The 16,783-nt window shown below is 39.3% G+C and overlaps 2 protein-coding genes and 1 pseudogene across 3 annotated transcripts; 1 reads left to right on the top strand and 2 right to left on the bottom strand.

Annotated features, from left to right (window-relative positions):
• Nucleotides 1-616: 616 nt before the first annotated feature.
• Nucleotides 617-5,491, bottom strand: txndc15 (thioredoxin domain containing 15). Its single transcript, XM_080867751.1, has 6 exons — nt 5,297-5,491; nt 4,312-4,628; nt 3,644-3,790; nt 3,112-3,275; nt 1,102-1,232; nt 617-936 (listed from the first exon to the last, which is right to left on the bottom strand). The coding sequence occupies exons 1-6, from the start codon at nt 5,385-5,387 to the stop codon at nt 740-742; spliced, it is 1,047 nt and encodes a 348-aa protein (XP_080723877.1). The 5' UTR covers nt 5,388-5,491; the 3' UTR covers nt 617-739.
• A 112-nt stretch (nt 5,492-5,603) lies between these two features.
• LOC308387590 (tripartite motif-containing protein 16-like) lies at nt 5,604-8,495 on the top strand. Its single transcript, XM_080867750.1, has one exon. The coding sequence runs from the start codon at nt 6,190-6,192 to the stop codon at nt 7,852-7,854; it is 1,665 nt and encodes a 554-aa protein (XP_080723876.1). The 5' UTR covers nt 5,604-6,189; the 3' UTR covers nt 7,855-8,495.
• Nucleotides 8,496-10,582: 2,087 nt separating this feature from the next.
• On the bottom strand, nt 10,583-15,495 carry LOC308387591 (tripartite motif-containing protein 16-like; annotated as a pseudogene). Its single transcript has 2 exons — nt 15,310-15,495; nt 10,583-11,983 (listed from the first exon to the last, which is right to left on the bottom strand). The product of its transcript is annotated as a tripartite motif-containing protein 16-like (transcript).
• Nucleotides 15,496-16,783: the final 1,288 nt, after the last annotated feature.

The following is a 16,783-nucleotide window of genomic DNA, read 5'->3' as shown; positions in this document are numbered from 1 at the left end:
AATGTCTTAATACGCCCTAGGTATCAGTCTGCTAAAGTAACAACTATGATGACGAATTTCTCTTCAATTAATTAACACTACTACTGAACATCTGACATATGCCATGATTGAAACGTCATTTTCACCACTGTATAAACTAACGGAATATTCTTTGATCCTTTGGAAGGACTCTGCCAGTGACCTCTGACCTGTGCCAGAGGGTCTGCACCTCTGTCCTTTTTTTTTTTTTTTTCTTTTGCTGCCACAACAGAGAATTTCCTTCCTACACACATCACTGTTTGCAATGTTTTCATTTACAGCTGTAAAATATCTTCACAGGATGTTCCTCTCTTTCACTCACTGCAGCCTACATGTTTGTTCAGTGCAGCTGAATCAGGGGACTGCAAGACAACAAAACACAGTAGAGCCAGGAGGAGGAAGAGGAGCAAAGTGTGCCTGCATGAGAGGAGCAGTGTTTGTACAGACATGTCAACTATTTCGTTTTTTTGTACTTTGGACTTACTTGGGTTCAGCTGAACATCAACTAAAAGGCACAAAAAAAAATGACAGCACAGTTTGTCTTCTCGCACACAGCCTCAAATTGTTACTTTTAATCCAAATCTTTATTCTAAACCGCAAGAGCTCAAATGTTTTTATTTCACTCAAACACTTAAAACATGAGCACATTAGCCATTTTAATAAACTAAACTGTTTAGCGAACAATTCTTTACATCATTCTTGACGAACAGTCTGTGAGGTTTCAGTCTTGATGCTCGTGCTCTTGTCCGGGTATGAGCCAGCGTATGCTGTCGGTCCGCAGGATGGCGTACAGAGTGAAGCTTGTGATGAAGAGGATGGAGAAGACCAGCAGCCAGTCGATGCTCCTCACGGGAACGCTAGGGAGGGGACCGAGGCGGTCTACGTCTGTCACAGTTCTATCAGGGCCGGCTTCAAAACCTGGAACACACAGAGTTGGATCACACATGGGTGCAAGTTTCATTTGAGTGGTCGTTCAGATTCATTTTACATGACTCAAAATGTTCTTCCAACCACCCAATTCTGACCCTTTTGAGCCCAAACCAGTAAGCTCTATATAATGTAACACATAACCTGCATTTGTACCTGTCTGGTTAACAAGAAAAGATGTGAGCGTATCCAGCGTTCTGTCAGTGTGGTTGAAACGAGCCATCGGTTTTGCCCCTTGGAACAGCAGGATGTTGGGCACTGCCACAGTCCCAAACCTCGTGGAGAGGCTGGTGGAAGATGGAGACATGCATTACAAGAAAATAACACGCAAGACTTTATTCTACATTTGTATTTTTATAATTTTCAACACAAAAGAACTTTTATCAACTACTCTAATTATCCAATTAACTGTTTGATAATAAACATGAGCTATATTCTGCTTCTATATACAGTGGGGCAAAAAAGTATTTAGTCAGCCACCGATTGTGCAAGTTCCCCCACTTAAAATGATGACAGAGGTCAGTAATTTGCACCAGAGGTACACTTCAACTGTGAGAGACAGAATGTGAAAAAAAAATCCATGAATTCACATGGTAGGATTTGTAAAGAATTTATTCGTAAATTAGGGTGGAAAATAAGTATTTGGTCACCTCAAACAAGGAAAATCTCTGGCTCTCACAGACCTGTAACGTCTTCTGTAAGAAGCTTTTCTGTCCCCCACTCGTTACATGTATGAATGGCACCTGTTTGAACTCATCATCTGTATAAAAGACACCTGTCCACAGCCTCAAACAGTCAGACTCCAAACTCCGCCATGGCCAAGACCAAAGAGCTTTCGAAGGACACCAGGAAAAGTATTGTAGACCTGCACCAGACTGGGAAGAGTGAATCTACAATAGGCAAGCAGCTTGGTGTGAAAAAATCAACTGTGGGAGCAATCATCAGAAAATGGAAGACATACAAGACCACTGATAATCTCCCTCGATCTGGGGCTCCACGCAAGATCTCATCCCGTGGGGTCAAAATGATCATGAGAACGGTGAGCAAAGATCCCAGAACCACACGGGGGGACCTGGTGAATGACCTGCAGAGAGCTGGGACCAAAGTAACAAAGGTCACCATCAGTAACACACTACAACGGCAGGGAATCAAATCCCGCAGTGCCAGACGTGTTCCGCTGCTGAAGCCAGTGCATGTCCAGGCCCGTCTGAAGTTTGCCAGAGAGCACATGGATGATACAGCAGAGGATTGGGAGAATGTCATGTGGTCAGATGAAACCAAAGTAGAACTTTTTGGTATAAACTCAACTCGTCGTGTTTGGAGGAAGACGAATACTGAGTTGCATCCCAAGAACACCATACCTACTGTGAAGCATGGGGGTGGAAACATCATGCTATGGGGCTGTTTTTCTGCCAAGGGGACAGGACGACTGATCCGTGTTAAGGACAGAATGAATGGGGCCATGTATCGTGAGATTTTGAGCCAAAACCTCCTTCCATCAGTGAGAACTTTGAAGATGAAACGAGGCTGGGTCTTCCAACATGACAATGATCCAAAACACACCGCCCGGGCAACAAAGGAGTGGCTCCGTAAGAAGCATTTGAAAGTCCTGGAGTGGCCTAGCCAGTCTCCAGACCTCAACCCCATAGAAAATCTGTGGCGGGAGTTGAAAGTCCGTGTTGCTCGGCGACAGCCCCAAAACATCACTGCTCTCGAGAAGATCTGCATGGAGAAATGGGCCAAAATACCAGCTACTGTGTGTGCAAACCTGGTAAAGACCTATGGTAAACGTTTGACCTCTGTTATTGCCAACAAAGGTTATGTTACAAAGTATTGAGTTGTATTTTTGTTATTGACCAAATACTTATTTTCCACCCTGATTTACGAATAAATTCTTTACAAATCCTACCATGTGGATTCATGGATTTTTTTTTTCACATTCTGTCTCTCACAGTTGAAGTGTACCTCTGGTGCAAATTACTGACCTCTGTCATCATTTTAGGTGGGGGAACTTGCACAATCGGTGGCTGACTAAATACTTTTTTGCCCCACTGTAGATGCTAAGGGGTGGTGAGCCACAGAGGACAACAGCTTTAAAAAGTATTCTAAGAGGGGTTTTCACAGTGAGATTACACAGTTAAAACCAGAACAAAGGTGATCATTTACCTGCTGTGCTGTGAGGCATCCAGTGCCAAGAAATGCATGCTGGGAAAAACCCGGGGAAGGGCGTTGAAGTGAGGTGCCAGGTTGGCTGAGAACTGGCACCAGGCGGTGAAGAACAGCACCACAGAGCACTCTGTGCTGTTAGCATTGAGGAACTCCATTAGATCCTGAAAGAAAAGAAGGGATGGGTTTAGTGTTTTTTATCCAGGAGAGAAACAGGAAATTCTCCTGCATGGAATTTTATAAGAGGGATACAAACAGAACCTGAATTCTGGTAAATTCACTCAAAAATGAAAGGTGCAACAAACAACAATGCTCACGATACAAACAGTGAGTCATGCTATGATGAAATAAAACAAAACTGATTTACAAAAAGGTTTATACACACAAAAAATATACAAATAGATGCATTAGAAAAGTTGATAAATTAATCTTGTATATGGTAACTGGTGTAAATGTTTGGGAAATTGGAGGCACACTTTTTACACACTTTACACAGCGTGTAAACATGTGCCTCAGAGGATGGAGTGAATACCTGTGAGGCATTGAGGACCTGCACAGTGAAGTTCTCCATTCCTGTGATGTTCCGTCTATCACAGTTGACTTTGTACGTCTTGGCGGTCTCCGTGGTGTTGTGCTCCTCAACCGTTATGACCTCCGCACGCACAATGTCAAGCGTGAGCTGCAGGGAAACATTCAAGGAAAAGTTAGTTTCTGCAAAACTGCATTTATAACTATACATATTTGGGCTAATCTTCAGTGAGACATTATCAAGCACACGTCAAAACATAAAAACTAAGCTGAGGCTGAAATTAAATTAACCTTGTTATTGATTTTTTTATCAATTCATTTTTAAGATAGGAGAAGACTTTATTGATCCCACAGCGGTTTAAGTCAGTTGGTTTATAACAACCAGTGTTAATATCTTAAAGTAAATTTGTCCAGGAAGACATTTGAGAATCAAAGGATCTCATTGTCTCACTTAATCATCTTAGAAGACAAATCTGCAAATCTTCACAAGTGCAAATTTTACCTTAATAATAAATAATTTACTAATTTGTGATTATCTTTATATTTTGGGTTTTTTTTGGAATTTATACATCAATTTAGATGTCAGTCACTGTGGTAACTGAGGTGGTAACCCTTTAAGGCTGCAGTCTAACAGCAGTCCCTTTTTATGTCTCACAGTTTCATCTTACTAACCTGCTGTGATGATTCAGCATCCTCCTCCTGTGAGCCGCCATTCTCAGCTGGAGCCGGTGAACTACACTGGGCACTGCTGTCATCACAGGGCGGGGAGAAGCCTGACTGAAAGTCTTTCACATTTTTGGGGAAGAGAGACTCGATGTCAGATGGATCGATGGGAGTTTCAGTGCCCATCACAGCATCTGCGATCTCAGCTGTCTTGAACTGCCTCTTCGGCAGAGAGTCCAGATCTCCGGACTCTACAAACTTTGGGCTGTTCTCCAAGTCAGACAAAGTGTCCTCTGACAAAATGAGCTCCAGTGAGTCGTCATATTCTAAGGGACAAAAAGAAAAAAAAATTAAGCTCAGTGCATATAACATATTTGTAATTGTTTTCCATTCCATCTGACTTTTAATAGTGAATCACTGCAGAAGTTTTTCTTATTTCTTGCTCTAATGTCACTTCCACTCCTGTGAAAAGGATCTGTTCCTTTCCTGATTTCATTGGGGTTTTTTTGCATATTTATGACACTTATATGTTTCGGATCACCAAACAAATATCATACAAAGAAACAGTTTTTATATGTTTATTTCATTTATACAGGAAAAGAATGTTATCCAAACCTACCTGGCCTTGTGTGAAAACGTAACTGTCCCTTAAACCTAATAACTGGTTGTGTCACCCTTGTCAGTAAGCACTGCAATCTAGTGTGTGCAGATTTTTTTTAATTCAGCCAGGGGGTTTTGACTTTGACCAGGCCATTCCAAAACCTTCATGCTGGTTTATTTGAGCCATTCAGTTACTGGTGTGTAACCTTAATGTTTTCATAGACGTCTGGTTAGAATAAACAGCGTCTCTCACATTCTTTCGGTTGACTAAAAAGTGACTAATCGAATATTACACAGAGATAATATCCTGTGTTACTGTTAATTATCAACCTAAATACAAACATTATATTAGTACTATTAGCATTGAGGCTAGCTGCAGCCGTCAGTGTCTTACCTTGACCAGACGAAAACCTGAAAACATCCGCATGATGCAGCAAAAAAAATAAGACAAACCGTAATTGAATATGATTTAAAATCCTCATCATGTTTTTGAAATGTAAAGAGCAAAACACGATTATGAAACGCTGTCACGACATTTTGAGACGTGAAGGTATGTTGCTGGACTAATAGGAACGAGCGCCCGTGCCTGTGGCGGAAGAAAATAAACGATGCACATGAAAACGCAACTTCCGGAATGCTTATTTTACCCCAAATTTTATATATTTTTTATCCATCCCATATATTTTTAGACCATTCCTCCGACATTTTAGTGCTGTTAGTAGTAGTTTTTACGGGGAAAACTGGTTTCCAGTTTGGGTAACCCTGAGATTAATCAGGGTTTCAGACAGCCTCACTTTACTTCCTGAAGTTTACTGCACAGCCTTATTTGTCTATACTACGTAAGACGTAAGACACAGTATCAAAAGGATGGGGAAACCGAGTTTACTTGTATTGATATTTATGTCATGGTTAATTATTTAGTCCGTTATTATTTATTAATAACGGACTAAATGTGTTACTGATAAAATCACATTCGCAAGCGCATTGCTTTTATTTTGAATTCGGGACTGAGTTTCTCTTACCATAATACTTAGCACTTAAGGCAAAATAAGGTGGGGCTGCCTTGACTGCGCTTCTGAAAGTGGGTAGGGTCTGTTCACTTCAGACAATTATCATTCCCTCCCCTTTCACTCAGCAGCCAGTTAAAATATGGATCTATACACCATGTGATCAAATGCGAGCGCTGAAAACACCACACACCACGGATCAGTGTCTCAGTGTCAGAAGGCATTGAATGGAGTTTTTCTTTAGTAAGGGAAAGTGAAACTTAATTTATCTGGAAGAGAAATGGCGCATCAACTGATTCAGCTGGATCAAGAAAAATTGAGCTGTCCAATCTGTCTGGATCTCCTAAAGGAACCAGTCACTATTCCCTGTGGGCACAGCTACTGCATGAGCTGTATCAAAAACTGCTGGGATGAGAATGAAACACACAGCTGTCCTCAGTGCAGGCAAACTTTCACACCGAGACCTGTCCTGGTGAAAAACACTATGTTTGCTGATTTAGTGGAGGACCTAAAGAAAGCAGGACTTCCAGCTGATTCATCTGGTCATGCCTTTGCTGGACCTGGAGATGTGGCTTGTGACTTCTGTTCTGTGAGGAAACTGAAAGCCTCCAAGTCCTGCCTGGTGTGTATGGCCTCTTATTGTGAGCAGCACCTCCAGCCTCACTACAACGTAGCTCCATTAAAGAAACACAAACTCATCGATGCTACTTCAAAGCTTCAGGACAACATCTGCCCTCGCCATGATGAGGTGATGAAGATCTTCTGCTGCACTGATCAACGGTGTATCTGTTATCTCTGCTTAATGAATGAACACAAAAATCATGTCACAGTGTCAGCTGCAGCCGAAAGAGCTAAAAAGCAGAAAGATCTAGCAGGGAATCGACAACAAATCAAGAACAGAATCCAAAACAGAGAGAGGGATGTGAACCTGCTTCAGCGTGAAGTGGAGGCCATCAGTCTTTCTGCTGATAAAGCCTTAATGGAAAGCGAGAAGATGTTCAAAGACTTAATCTGTCTGATTAAGAAAAAAAGCTCTGAGGTGAAGCAGAAGATCAGATCCAAGCAGAAAACTGAACAGACTCGAGTCAAAGAACTTCAGGAGAAGCTAGAGCAGGAGATCAGAGACCTGAGGCAGAAAGACACTGAAGTGGAGCAGCTCTCACTAACAGAGGATCATATCCATTTTCTTAAAAATTTTTCGTCAGTGACACATTTGAATGAATATACAAATTTACCGAGCACCTCCAACCACACTCTGCAGTACTTTCAAGGTGTGATGGCGGCTGTATTACAGGCCGGAAATAAACTGACGAATCTTCTGAGTGATGAATGGACAAAAATTTCACTTGCAGTGAACAAAGTGGACGTGCTACTGCCTCAAGAAGAACCCACAACTAGAGAGGAATTTTTGAAATATTCTTGTGGCATCACTCTTGATCAAAGCACAACAAAAACGCATTTATCACTGAGTGATAATAACCGAAAATTGCATGGAAATCAATCGTATGGAAATTACAGTGAAAACTGGCATGTTTGTAGTAAAAAGATTCTGACTGGACCTTGTTACTGGGAGGTAAAATGGACTGGTGCAGTGACAGTAGGTGTTACATACATGTATAACTCCTGTTATGGGTCAAAGACTGAACGTGGATTGGGAACAGATTGCGAGTCTTGGGCATTGAACCTTTCACATGGCAGTTATCAATTAAGACATAAAAACATTTCAACTTCCCTCTCAGGCCCTGAGTCCTCCACAGTGGCAGTATATTTGGATCACAGAGCAGGTATTCTGTCTTTCTACAGCATCACTGAGACCATGAATCTCCTCCACAGAGTCCAGACCAGGTTCACTAAGCCTCTATATGCTGGATTTTGGCTTCCACAGCATTCTCAAAACTCTCTTGAATTGTGTGAGTTGAAGGAGACAAGTGTTACTGAATCATAAGAATTCAAGCTCTGCCTACTGCCATTCATTAAAGTGTGAGTGTCCATGGCAGTTGACTTCATGGAGTTAATGTTTTATTTTTTTGTTTATGTTGTTATTTCCTGAACATTGTTTTTCAAGCTACTAAAATATTAACTTACAAAGGGTACACTTATGTTTTATTGTATTGTTGTGACAATAAACACAGAATTATATATATATAATGTAGTTTGTAGTGTAATATGAAGTGTAAAGTAGTTTCTATTTCATTGTGAATTTTCTTTTTTTTTAATTGGTTCACCATAAATTAGAGTAAGTAGGTTTGCTTGTTTCAGTTTATTTTTATTGTTAAATATTTCATGGCAATTCAGTTTTCATTAGTTTTAGTCATTTTAATTATTTAACAAAACTGAAGGACATCAGAACAGATGTTTTAATAGAAAATATACTTTATGACCTTCCAGCTCTCAATAAACATTCAACAGAGCCTCATCAGAAATTTTTAAAAAGCTGATTTCAGTAAACTGAAATTATTCTACAAAGCACAGTAGTTTTATATTGTAATATACTTTAATTTGACTATAACCTGCATTTGAACTTATAGTGGAGTTATATTTGTTTAGATTTTGTTTGATTGACTGTACTTTGTACAATAGAATGAGAAATGTGCACTTAATAAAGTTTCTGATTTCACAAAAAATGTCACTGGCTCTTTACCATTTAAAGTAGAAATAGATATAATATTTATATTTTATATTTTCTTTGTCCACAGTGAAATCAAATGTTTCATTTTTTAATGTGTACAACTATTCAACCATCTTTATTTAAGATAAATGTTTGTAAGAAAAAAAAAATGTAAAAACCTACAATCTAACCAACTACTTATGTTTTTTATAACTCATCATTCTGCAAGCAACCACTCTGTAGGCAGTTACACAAATGTGTACTACTACATTACTTCTAGAAGTAATGAAGTGTTAAATGGTCTACTGAGCAGTGTTTTGTCTTCCATCGGATGCCTCTGAGGAATCAAAAGAACTCAGTGAAGTGTTGATATTTACATGGTAAGATTGGTTAACAGGGCTGTTGGGGATCTGAAGACAACATGATGATGCTTGATGACTTTAGTAGTGTTGATCTCCTGAACTTTTCTTCTGAAAAGTATATGTCTACCAAGGTTTATTGTGAACTTTTACAATAAAACTGTGCGCAGTGAGCAGCAAAAGAATATGAAAATAAACATCTTTTTTCACTGAAGAGGGATTATTATATTAACATGTAAATTGGAGGATGAAACAGTTGGTGACAACTTTACCTTTTTTTCACCAAATATTAATATAGCCATTGTTTATTTTCATTCAACTATAAGAGGATTGGTAGCATTGTATCTTTTGACTGAACAAATTCCAACATTCTAGGGAAAGCTCTGAGACAAATTGTGTATGTACATTAACTGTGCCTTGTGGGACTCTTGTAGAAAAAAACTGAAGATCTCGACTGCTGTTCTGCAGCTTGTAAAAACCATTCTGAAATTGCTGCATATGGCTTTTCATAAGTTAAGTTTGGATCAGGTTTTTGTTGTGCACAACAGCTGTTGTGTCAGAGATGATGGCATTAGAGCAGGTACTCAAAATAGCAACTTGTGGATTACTTAGCTGCTCTAATGCTGGGTTTTGAACACTGGCCATTATGATTATAAATCTCTAGTTGTTTTCTCTTTCTTTCTTTTATTAACCCATTTCTCAATTGTTTATTCCCGTGCTACCAAATTATGGAGGTAAATATTATACATTTTAATTTTAATTAAAATTCTGGAGAAAGAAACATTGCATTTACTACACACTCTGAATTACACAATGTTGAAAAATACAAGTATATCTGATTTGAGAATGAAAAAACAGAAGAAAAAAATGTTTATGTCATTGCTGTGTGCAGGCAGGCAGTGAAAAGGACCCAAGATGCGGACTCACAGAGGCAAGAGTGAAACTCAAAACAAACAGCTTTATTGCCAGTTGCAGATTAAACAGGAGACAACTATACTGGGAAAACAAACAAACGAGCAGGTAAACAGGTTAACAGAACACACAGTGAAGGTTGATTGTACGATGCAACAACGAGCAGGGGAAGACGGAGACACTAAATACAAGAGATGAACAGAACTAAGAGGAAACAGCTGGGAGACAGGGCTGACGCTAATTACACTGACGAGACAGGGAGAGCACAAACAGAACACACTGACAAAAGACACAAACCTTCAAAATAAAACAGGAAATGCACAGACTGGACTCAGAGATGCAGTACAGACAGAACAGAGGGAACACATAGGCAGACACAAAACAGAGGGAGCGCCAAAACTCTTGAGAACCAAAGGGTGTAAACCCAAAAACACAATCAGCATTAACTAGAACAAGATCATAATAACAACAACAAAATAATAATAATAAAAAATAAAAACAAAATGCTGGGTCAAATGACCCAGTGAAGGTTTAAGATGTACAGAATATGGACAGTGTATCTGGAAAGTATTCCCAGTGCCTCAATTGTTCCAAATTTTGTGATGTTACGGATTAAATATAGTAAAGTTATTTGCATACGAATTTATATTTGTGTGAGTTTTTTCTGCTAATGTTTCAACAAAATAGTGGTTAAATATAAACTATATAAGAACTGAATGTATCCATAAAGATTCATCTCTAACAGGTGCAGGATAGATAAACACATCTCAACAAGTAGCACATGGCATCAAATTTCACTGTTTTATGTTTATTCTCTTCTTGAGCTCACACATCTCAGCAGTGTGTCCAGCACTTTGTGGAAGCCACAGTCCAACATGGAGAGGCTGAGTGAACCTGGTCTGGACTCTGTGGAGGAGATTCATGGTCTCAGTGATGCTGTAGAAAGAAAGAGTTCCTGCCCTGTGATCCAAATATACTCCTATTCTGGAGGACAGAGGGCCTGGGATGGGAGTGGAAATGTTGTTGTGTTTGAATTCATAGCCGCTGTCTGAAACTGTTAATGACCAGGATTTGTCATTCAATCCAAATCCACATTCCTCTCTGGTCCCTCTACGGCCGATATCCTTGTATGCAACAGCTACTCCAACAGTCTTGTTGTAATTCACCTCCCAGTAACAGCGTCCAGTCAGACCCTCTCTGCTCAGGACCTGACACCATTCAAGGAATTTGTCTGGATGACTTGGATATGACTGGTTTCTACTCATCAGTGTCACTTTTCTGTTGCTGTCACTCAGTGACATCAGTGTGTGTGCTGTATTTGGATCTAGAGTGATCTGACAAGAATGTTTCAAAAAGTCGTGTCTGGTTTTGGGTTCTCCTTGAGAAAGTAAAATATCTGCTTTGGTCGTTCCAACTGAGATTTTTGGCCATTCATCACTGAGAAGAGCCTTCACTTTATCTCTGGTCCATGACACAGATGCAGTCACATCCTCAAAGTACTGCAGAGTAACATTGTTGTAGGTGGGTACGTTTGTAGATGCACTCAGATGTGACAGTGAGGAGTAGCTTTTCAGAAAATGGAGGTGATCCTCTGTCAGTGAGAGCTGCTGCAGTTCAGTGTCTCTCCTCCTCAGATCTCTGATCTCCTGCTCTATTTTCTCCTGAAGCTCTTTGACTCTGTTCTGTTCAGATTTTTTGCTTAGATCTGATCTGCTGCTTCACCTCAGAGCTTTTCTTTCTCAATGAGAAAGACTCATAGCCTCAACTTCGTCTTGAAGCACCTTCACATCTTTCTCTATTTTCTGGATTCTCTGTTGGACATTTTGCAGATTTGTTTCAAGCTCTTTCTGTTTCTCTGTGATGTGTTCATCCATTAAGCAGAGATAACAGATACACCGTTGATCAGTGCGGCAGAAGATCTTCATCACCTCAACATCAGGGCAGATGTTGTCCTGAAGCTTTGAAGTGGCTTTGATGAGCTTGTGTTTCTTTATTGGAGCTATGTTGTAGTGAGGCTGGAGGTGCTGCTCACAGTAAGAGGCCCTACACATCAGGAAGGACTTGGAGGCTTTTTGCTTCCTCCCAGAACGGAAATCATAGGCCATGTCTCCAGGTCCAGCATAGGAGTGAGATGCGAGTCCTGCTTTCTTTATGTCCTCCACTAACTCACCTAAAATGGTGTTTTTCACCAGGACAGGCCATGGTGTAAAATTCTGCCCACAGGGAATAGTGACTGGATCTTTAGAAGTTCCAGACAGATGGAACAGCTCAATTTTTCTCAATGCAGCTGAATTGCTTGCTGCACCATTTATCCTCTGCTCAAATGACATCTTACTTTCTGTTTCCAGATAAAAGCTATTTTCATGCAGAGACACGGACCTGAGCAAATGGAAATTTTCAGTTTTGCATCTTATCACATGACTGGCAGATCAGTAATGTCTGAAGTAAATAGTCTACAGAGAGGTGTGCTTCATTCCAGGAAAGGAAGAATTTTAGTACATTTGGTGTCCATTTATAAAGTTATGAATACTAGCAATGGATCAGAATAGACTGGAGCCAAAACAAGTTTAGAAAAAGCTTAACAGCTGATGTGAGACATCACTAATGCTGAAAAGTTCTTTTATGTCTGGCTTGAAACATACAGAATATACAGATTACAGGTCAAGCATTTAACATGTTAATAACAAATATGGGCCTAATTATTTATTAGAAAGCAACTTTCCAATCTCTGTTTAGGTAAATGAAATATGGATAAAAAATAGGCTTTGTTATCCCAATAACAATTAAAACCGTTTCTTTCTAGAAATCATAACTGGGTTTCAGTAAGGACGTATCCATCACAGGCGTAGACAGCCACAAATTGAATCGGGACTACCAACTCATCCCAGAAACTAAATAACAAAGAATTTGAAAAACACACAAAACTGTGAGACAGAAACCCAGGGGCAATGACAAGTTCAGGCCTGTCAATGATAGAAAAAACAGTGGTGCTAGAGGGCAGTAGCATTGAATAAAGTCTGCTGATGTCAGAGTGAAACTTAATAAGTTTAACTTTTTGTTTTTGATTTTCTTTGACAAAGAAAACACCAAAAAACAAGAAAGAGGAAAAGAGAAGAAAAAAATGTTTGTTAGTTATTTGATCTGGAGCTTATGGATATTTCCTGTTTTGCAACTGTGATAAGAGAGGGTGTGCCTAACGCCTGAGATAAAGTCTGCAAACAGAGTGCGGCTCAGACAGGTGTGCTTAATTCCAGGAAAGGGAGCAGTCAGATTGGAGTGAAACTGAAAGTTACTTTTATAAGATATCTTTTTTTTCCATTTACGAAAATAAAGAAACATAACATTTGGGTTTTCATCCACGGGAGACACGCTGCTGTGCAGTCCTCCAAGATCCTTACTGTGTGTTGCTGGAATTCAATTCACTTTTATTTATCAGGAATTGTAACATCTAGTCCTTTTACTGAATCAGAATGTAACGCCAAATCACAACAGTTGCCTCTATGCGCTTTATATTTTAAGGCAAGACCCTACTTTAATAACAAGAAAACAGAGAAACCCCCAGCAATCAGAAGACCTGAGCAAACGCAACAGTGGGAAGGAAAACCTTCCTTTTAACAGGGAGAACCAGCCAGCAGAAGGGCTTGTGTACACATGAAGCCTGGAGAAATGAATCTCTCTTTTCATTACTTAGATGGAAGCTTTAAGGTTTCATTCGGCTTCCGCTGGCCATCACTCCACCAGACGATCTGCTTTGGAGGTGCTGCAGTTTCAGGCTCTTTGCCTGCCTGCAGGCAGGTACTGGAAATAGACATAAGAACATGGAAGTATTTCTCAATCCTGCCTTTTATCAACGGTTCAGAGTGCCGATGATGTGGTGATTGTGATGACAACTTACTTTCTGTTTCCATATAAAAGCTGTTTTCATGCAGAGACACTGACCTGAGCAAATTGAAATTTTCAGTTTTGCATCTTATCACATGACCGGCAGATCAGTAATGTCTGAAGTAAATCTATAAACAGGGAGGAGCTTAAAGCGGTGTGCTTCGTTCCAGGAAAGGAAGAATTTTAGTACATTTGGTGTCCATTTATAAAGTTATGAATACTAGCAATGGATCAGAATAGACTGGAGCCAAAACAAGTTTAGAATAAGCTTAACAGCTGATGTGAGACATCACTAATGCTGAAAAGTTCTTTTATGTCTCACTCAGAACATGCAGACTATACAGATTACAGGTCAAGCATTTAACATGTAAATAACAAATATAGGCCTAATTACTTATTAGAAAGCAACTTTCACGTCTCTGTTTAGGTAAATGTATTATGGTTAAAAGATGCTTTGTTATCCCAATAATAATTAAAACTGTTTTTTAAAGTGCTGTTCTTTCTAGAAATCATAACCAGGTTTCAGTAGGGACGCATCCATCACAGGCGTAGACAGCCACACATTCCTCATTATAACACGCAAACAACTACAAATTAATTATACTAGTGTAGGGACCCTTCATGTCACATTTCTCCACACCTTAACATTAGGGAGGATTCCTATGATGCACTGAGCATTTCTTCTTCACTCTGTTCACTCCTTTTGTGTTTCTGCACCACAACTGTATTTAATACTTAGCAGTTATTAAACTCTTTGGTAGTTTGCCTTTTGTCTTCTCTTCCTGCTCTTTTCTTTCTCCTCACCCCCAGCTGGTCATGGTGGAGAGCTGCTCCTCCAGACCTGGTTCTCTTGGAAACTTCCTCCTACTAAAAGGGAATTTTATCTCCCTCAACCTAGAAAACCAACCTAAAAATGTTTACTAAGAAGATAAAATGAAAAGATAAAATCATACTGCTAGAATAAAGATTAACACAGAATGGGGAAGGAAAGAACATCGGCAAAGCTGAATAAAATAATGCAAACTTTGTAAATATTACTCTAAAACACAAAAAAATAATTAAAAAATAATCCAGACTCCAGAAAACTCAAAACACGAGAATCAATATATAGCTACAACTGATTCGGGACTACCAACTCATCCCAGAAACTAAATAAAGAATTTAAAAAAAACACACAAAACTGTGAGACAAAAACCCAGGGGCAATGACAAGTTCAGGCCTGTCAATGATAGAAAAAACAGTGGTGCTAGAGGGCAGTATCAGTGAAAAAAGTCTGCTGGTGTCAGAGTGAAAGTTTAACTTTTTGTTTTTGATTTTCTTTGTTTGACACAAAAAACACAAAAATAGAAGAAAGAGGAAAAGAGAAGAAAAAAATATTTTTGTTAGTTATTTGTTCTGGAGCTTATGGATATTTCCTGTTTTGCAACTGTGATAAGAGAGGGTGTGCTGGCCCAATCAGGATGTTGGAGGACTGCACAGCAGCTTATCTCGCATGGGTGAAAACCCCAGTGTTATGTTGTTTTATTTGTTATTTTTGTAAATGGAAAAAAAGAAAGATATCTTATAATAGTAACTTTAAGTTTCACACCAATCTGACTGCTCCCTTTCCTGTGATTAAGCACATCTGTCTCACCGGGACAGGCCGTGGTGTGAAAATCTGCCTGCACTGAGGGAGGATATATACTTCCTTCCCATCCCAGTAGTTTCTGATACAGTCCATGCAGTAGTTATGCCCACAGGGAATAATGACTGGATCGTTTTGAACCTGCAGACAGACGGAACAGCCCAGTTTATATTGATCCACCGGAATCAGTTGCTGCACCATTTCTCCTCACCACGACTGTAAATGTCTGAAAGATTTCCTTTCTGTTACCAGATGCAAATATGCACTGAAATTTGAACTCAAGGTCCTTTCGAGGGAAGTCTGTGACATCTCACTTTCAGTTACCAGATAAAAGCTGCTTTCGTTTCTTTGATATAGAGACACTGAGCTGAGCGTCGAGTGTGCCTAATGTCTGACATGAGCAGTTTTTAAACAGAGTGGGGTTTAGACACGTGTGCTTTATTCCAGGAAAGGGAGTAGACAGACTGGTCTTGTAATTTGATACAGTACTGTTCTCACCATTTCAGCTGTGCATTTGTTAGTGGGTATTGTGTACATTTTATATCTAATAAGTATAAGGGTTGTGAATTTTCTTCTAGTTAATATGAGTTATGCATTTTGATTTAAACAGGAAAACACAACAGTTTTGTATGTCCACTCAGGCATCATTCATACCTGGTCTGTAGGAATTTCCTGCCAGAAGGAGGGGGCACCGCGAGGGCGTCGAGGGGCGGAAGGCGGTGCCTTAGTGCCTCCCTCCTTCTGACATTGTAAAGGAACCCTAACTTTATTATTTTTTTAATAGTAAGAGATATCTCTCTCTCTCTCTCTATGTGTGTGTGTGTGTGTGTGTGTGTGTGTGTGTGTGTGTGTGTGTGTGTGTGTGTATAAAAACAGAATTGAAATTGAATGCTTATAGTGGAAACTGTTACTCACTCAACAATTTACAAGGACTGGATTAGTAATACTAAATATTAGTAACATTCAATGTTAATCCCATATGCCTTTTTAGAGAAAGGTTAAATTGATTCAAAGTTTTAGGAAAAATGGATTTAAAAAAATAAGAATTTTAGTACATTTAGTGTCCATTTATAAAATTCTAAATACCAGCAATGGATCAGAATAGACTGGAGCCAAAACAAGTTTAGAATAAGCTTAACAGCTGATGTGAGACATCACTAATGCTGAAAAGTTCTTTTAAGTCTGGCTTGAAACGTACAGTGTTTAACATGTTAATAACAAATATATGCCTAATTACTTATTAGAATTCAACTTTCCAATCTCTGCTTAGGTAAATGTTTTATGGATAAAAAGATGCCTTGTTATCCCAATAACAATTAAAACTGTTTTTTAAAGTGCTGTTCTTTGTAGTAATCATAGCTGGGTTTCACAAGGGACGTATCCATCTCAGGCGCAGAAAGCCACACATTTCTTTGTAAGATTGACATGATATAGTCATCACATGCAAATTTCTTGTTATAAAATGCAAACGACTGCAAATGAATTATAC

This window comes from Rhamphochromis sp. 'chilingali', assembly GCF_963969265.1.
Source record: "Rhamphochromis sp. 'chilingali' genome assembly, chromosome: 19".
Classification (NCBI taxonomy): Eukaryota; Metazoa; Chordata; class Actinopteri; order Cichliformes; family Cichlidae; genus Rhamphochromis; species Rhamphochromis sp. 'chilingali'.
This window is presented reverse-complemented; position numbering and strand designations above follow the sequence as displayed.

Excerpts from the sequence above, each read along its gene's own strand:
- txndc15 (XM_080867751.1), bottom strand. The coding sequence starts at position 5,387 with ATGATGAGGATTTTAAATCATATTCAATTACGGTTTGTCTTATTTTTT. Across the intron at positions 4,629-5,296 it reads CAGGTTTTCGTCTGGTCAAG|AATATGACGACTCACTGGAG; the intron begins GTAAGACACTGA and ends TTTGTCCCTTAG. Across the intron at positions 3,276-3,643 it reads AGGTCCTCAATGCCTCACAG|GATCTAATGGAGTTCCTCAA; the intron begins GTATTCACTCCA and ends CTTTTCTTTCAG.
- LOC308387590 (XM_080867750.1), top strand. The coding sequence starts at position 6,190 with ATGGCGCATCAACTGATTCAGCTGGATCAAGAAAAATTGAGCTGTCCA.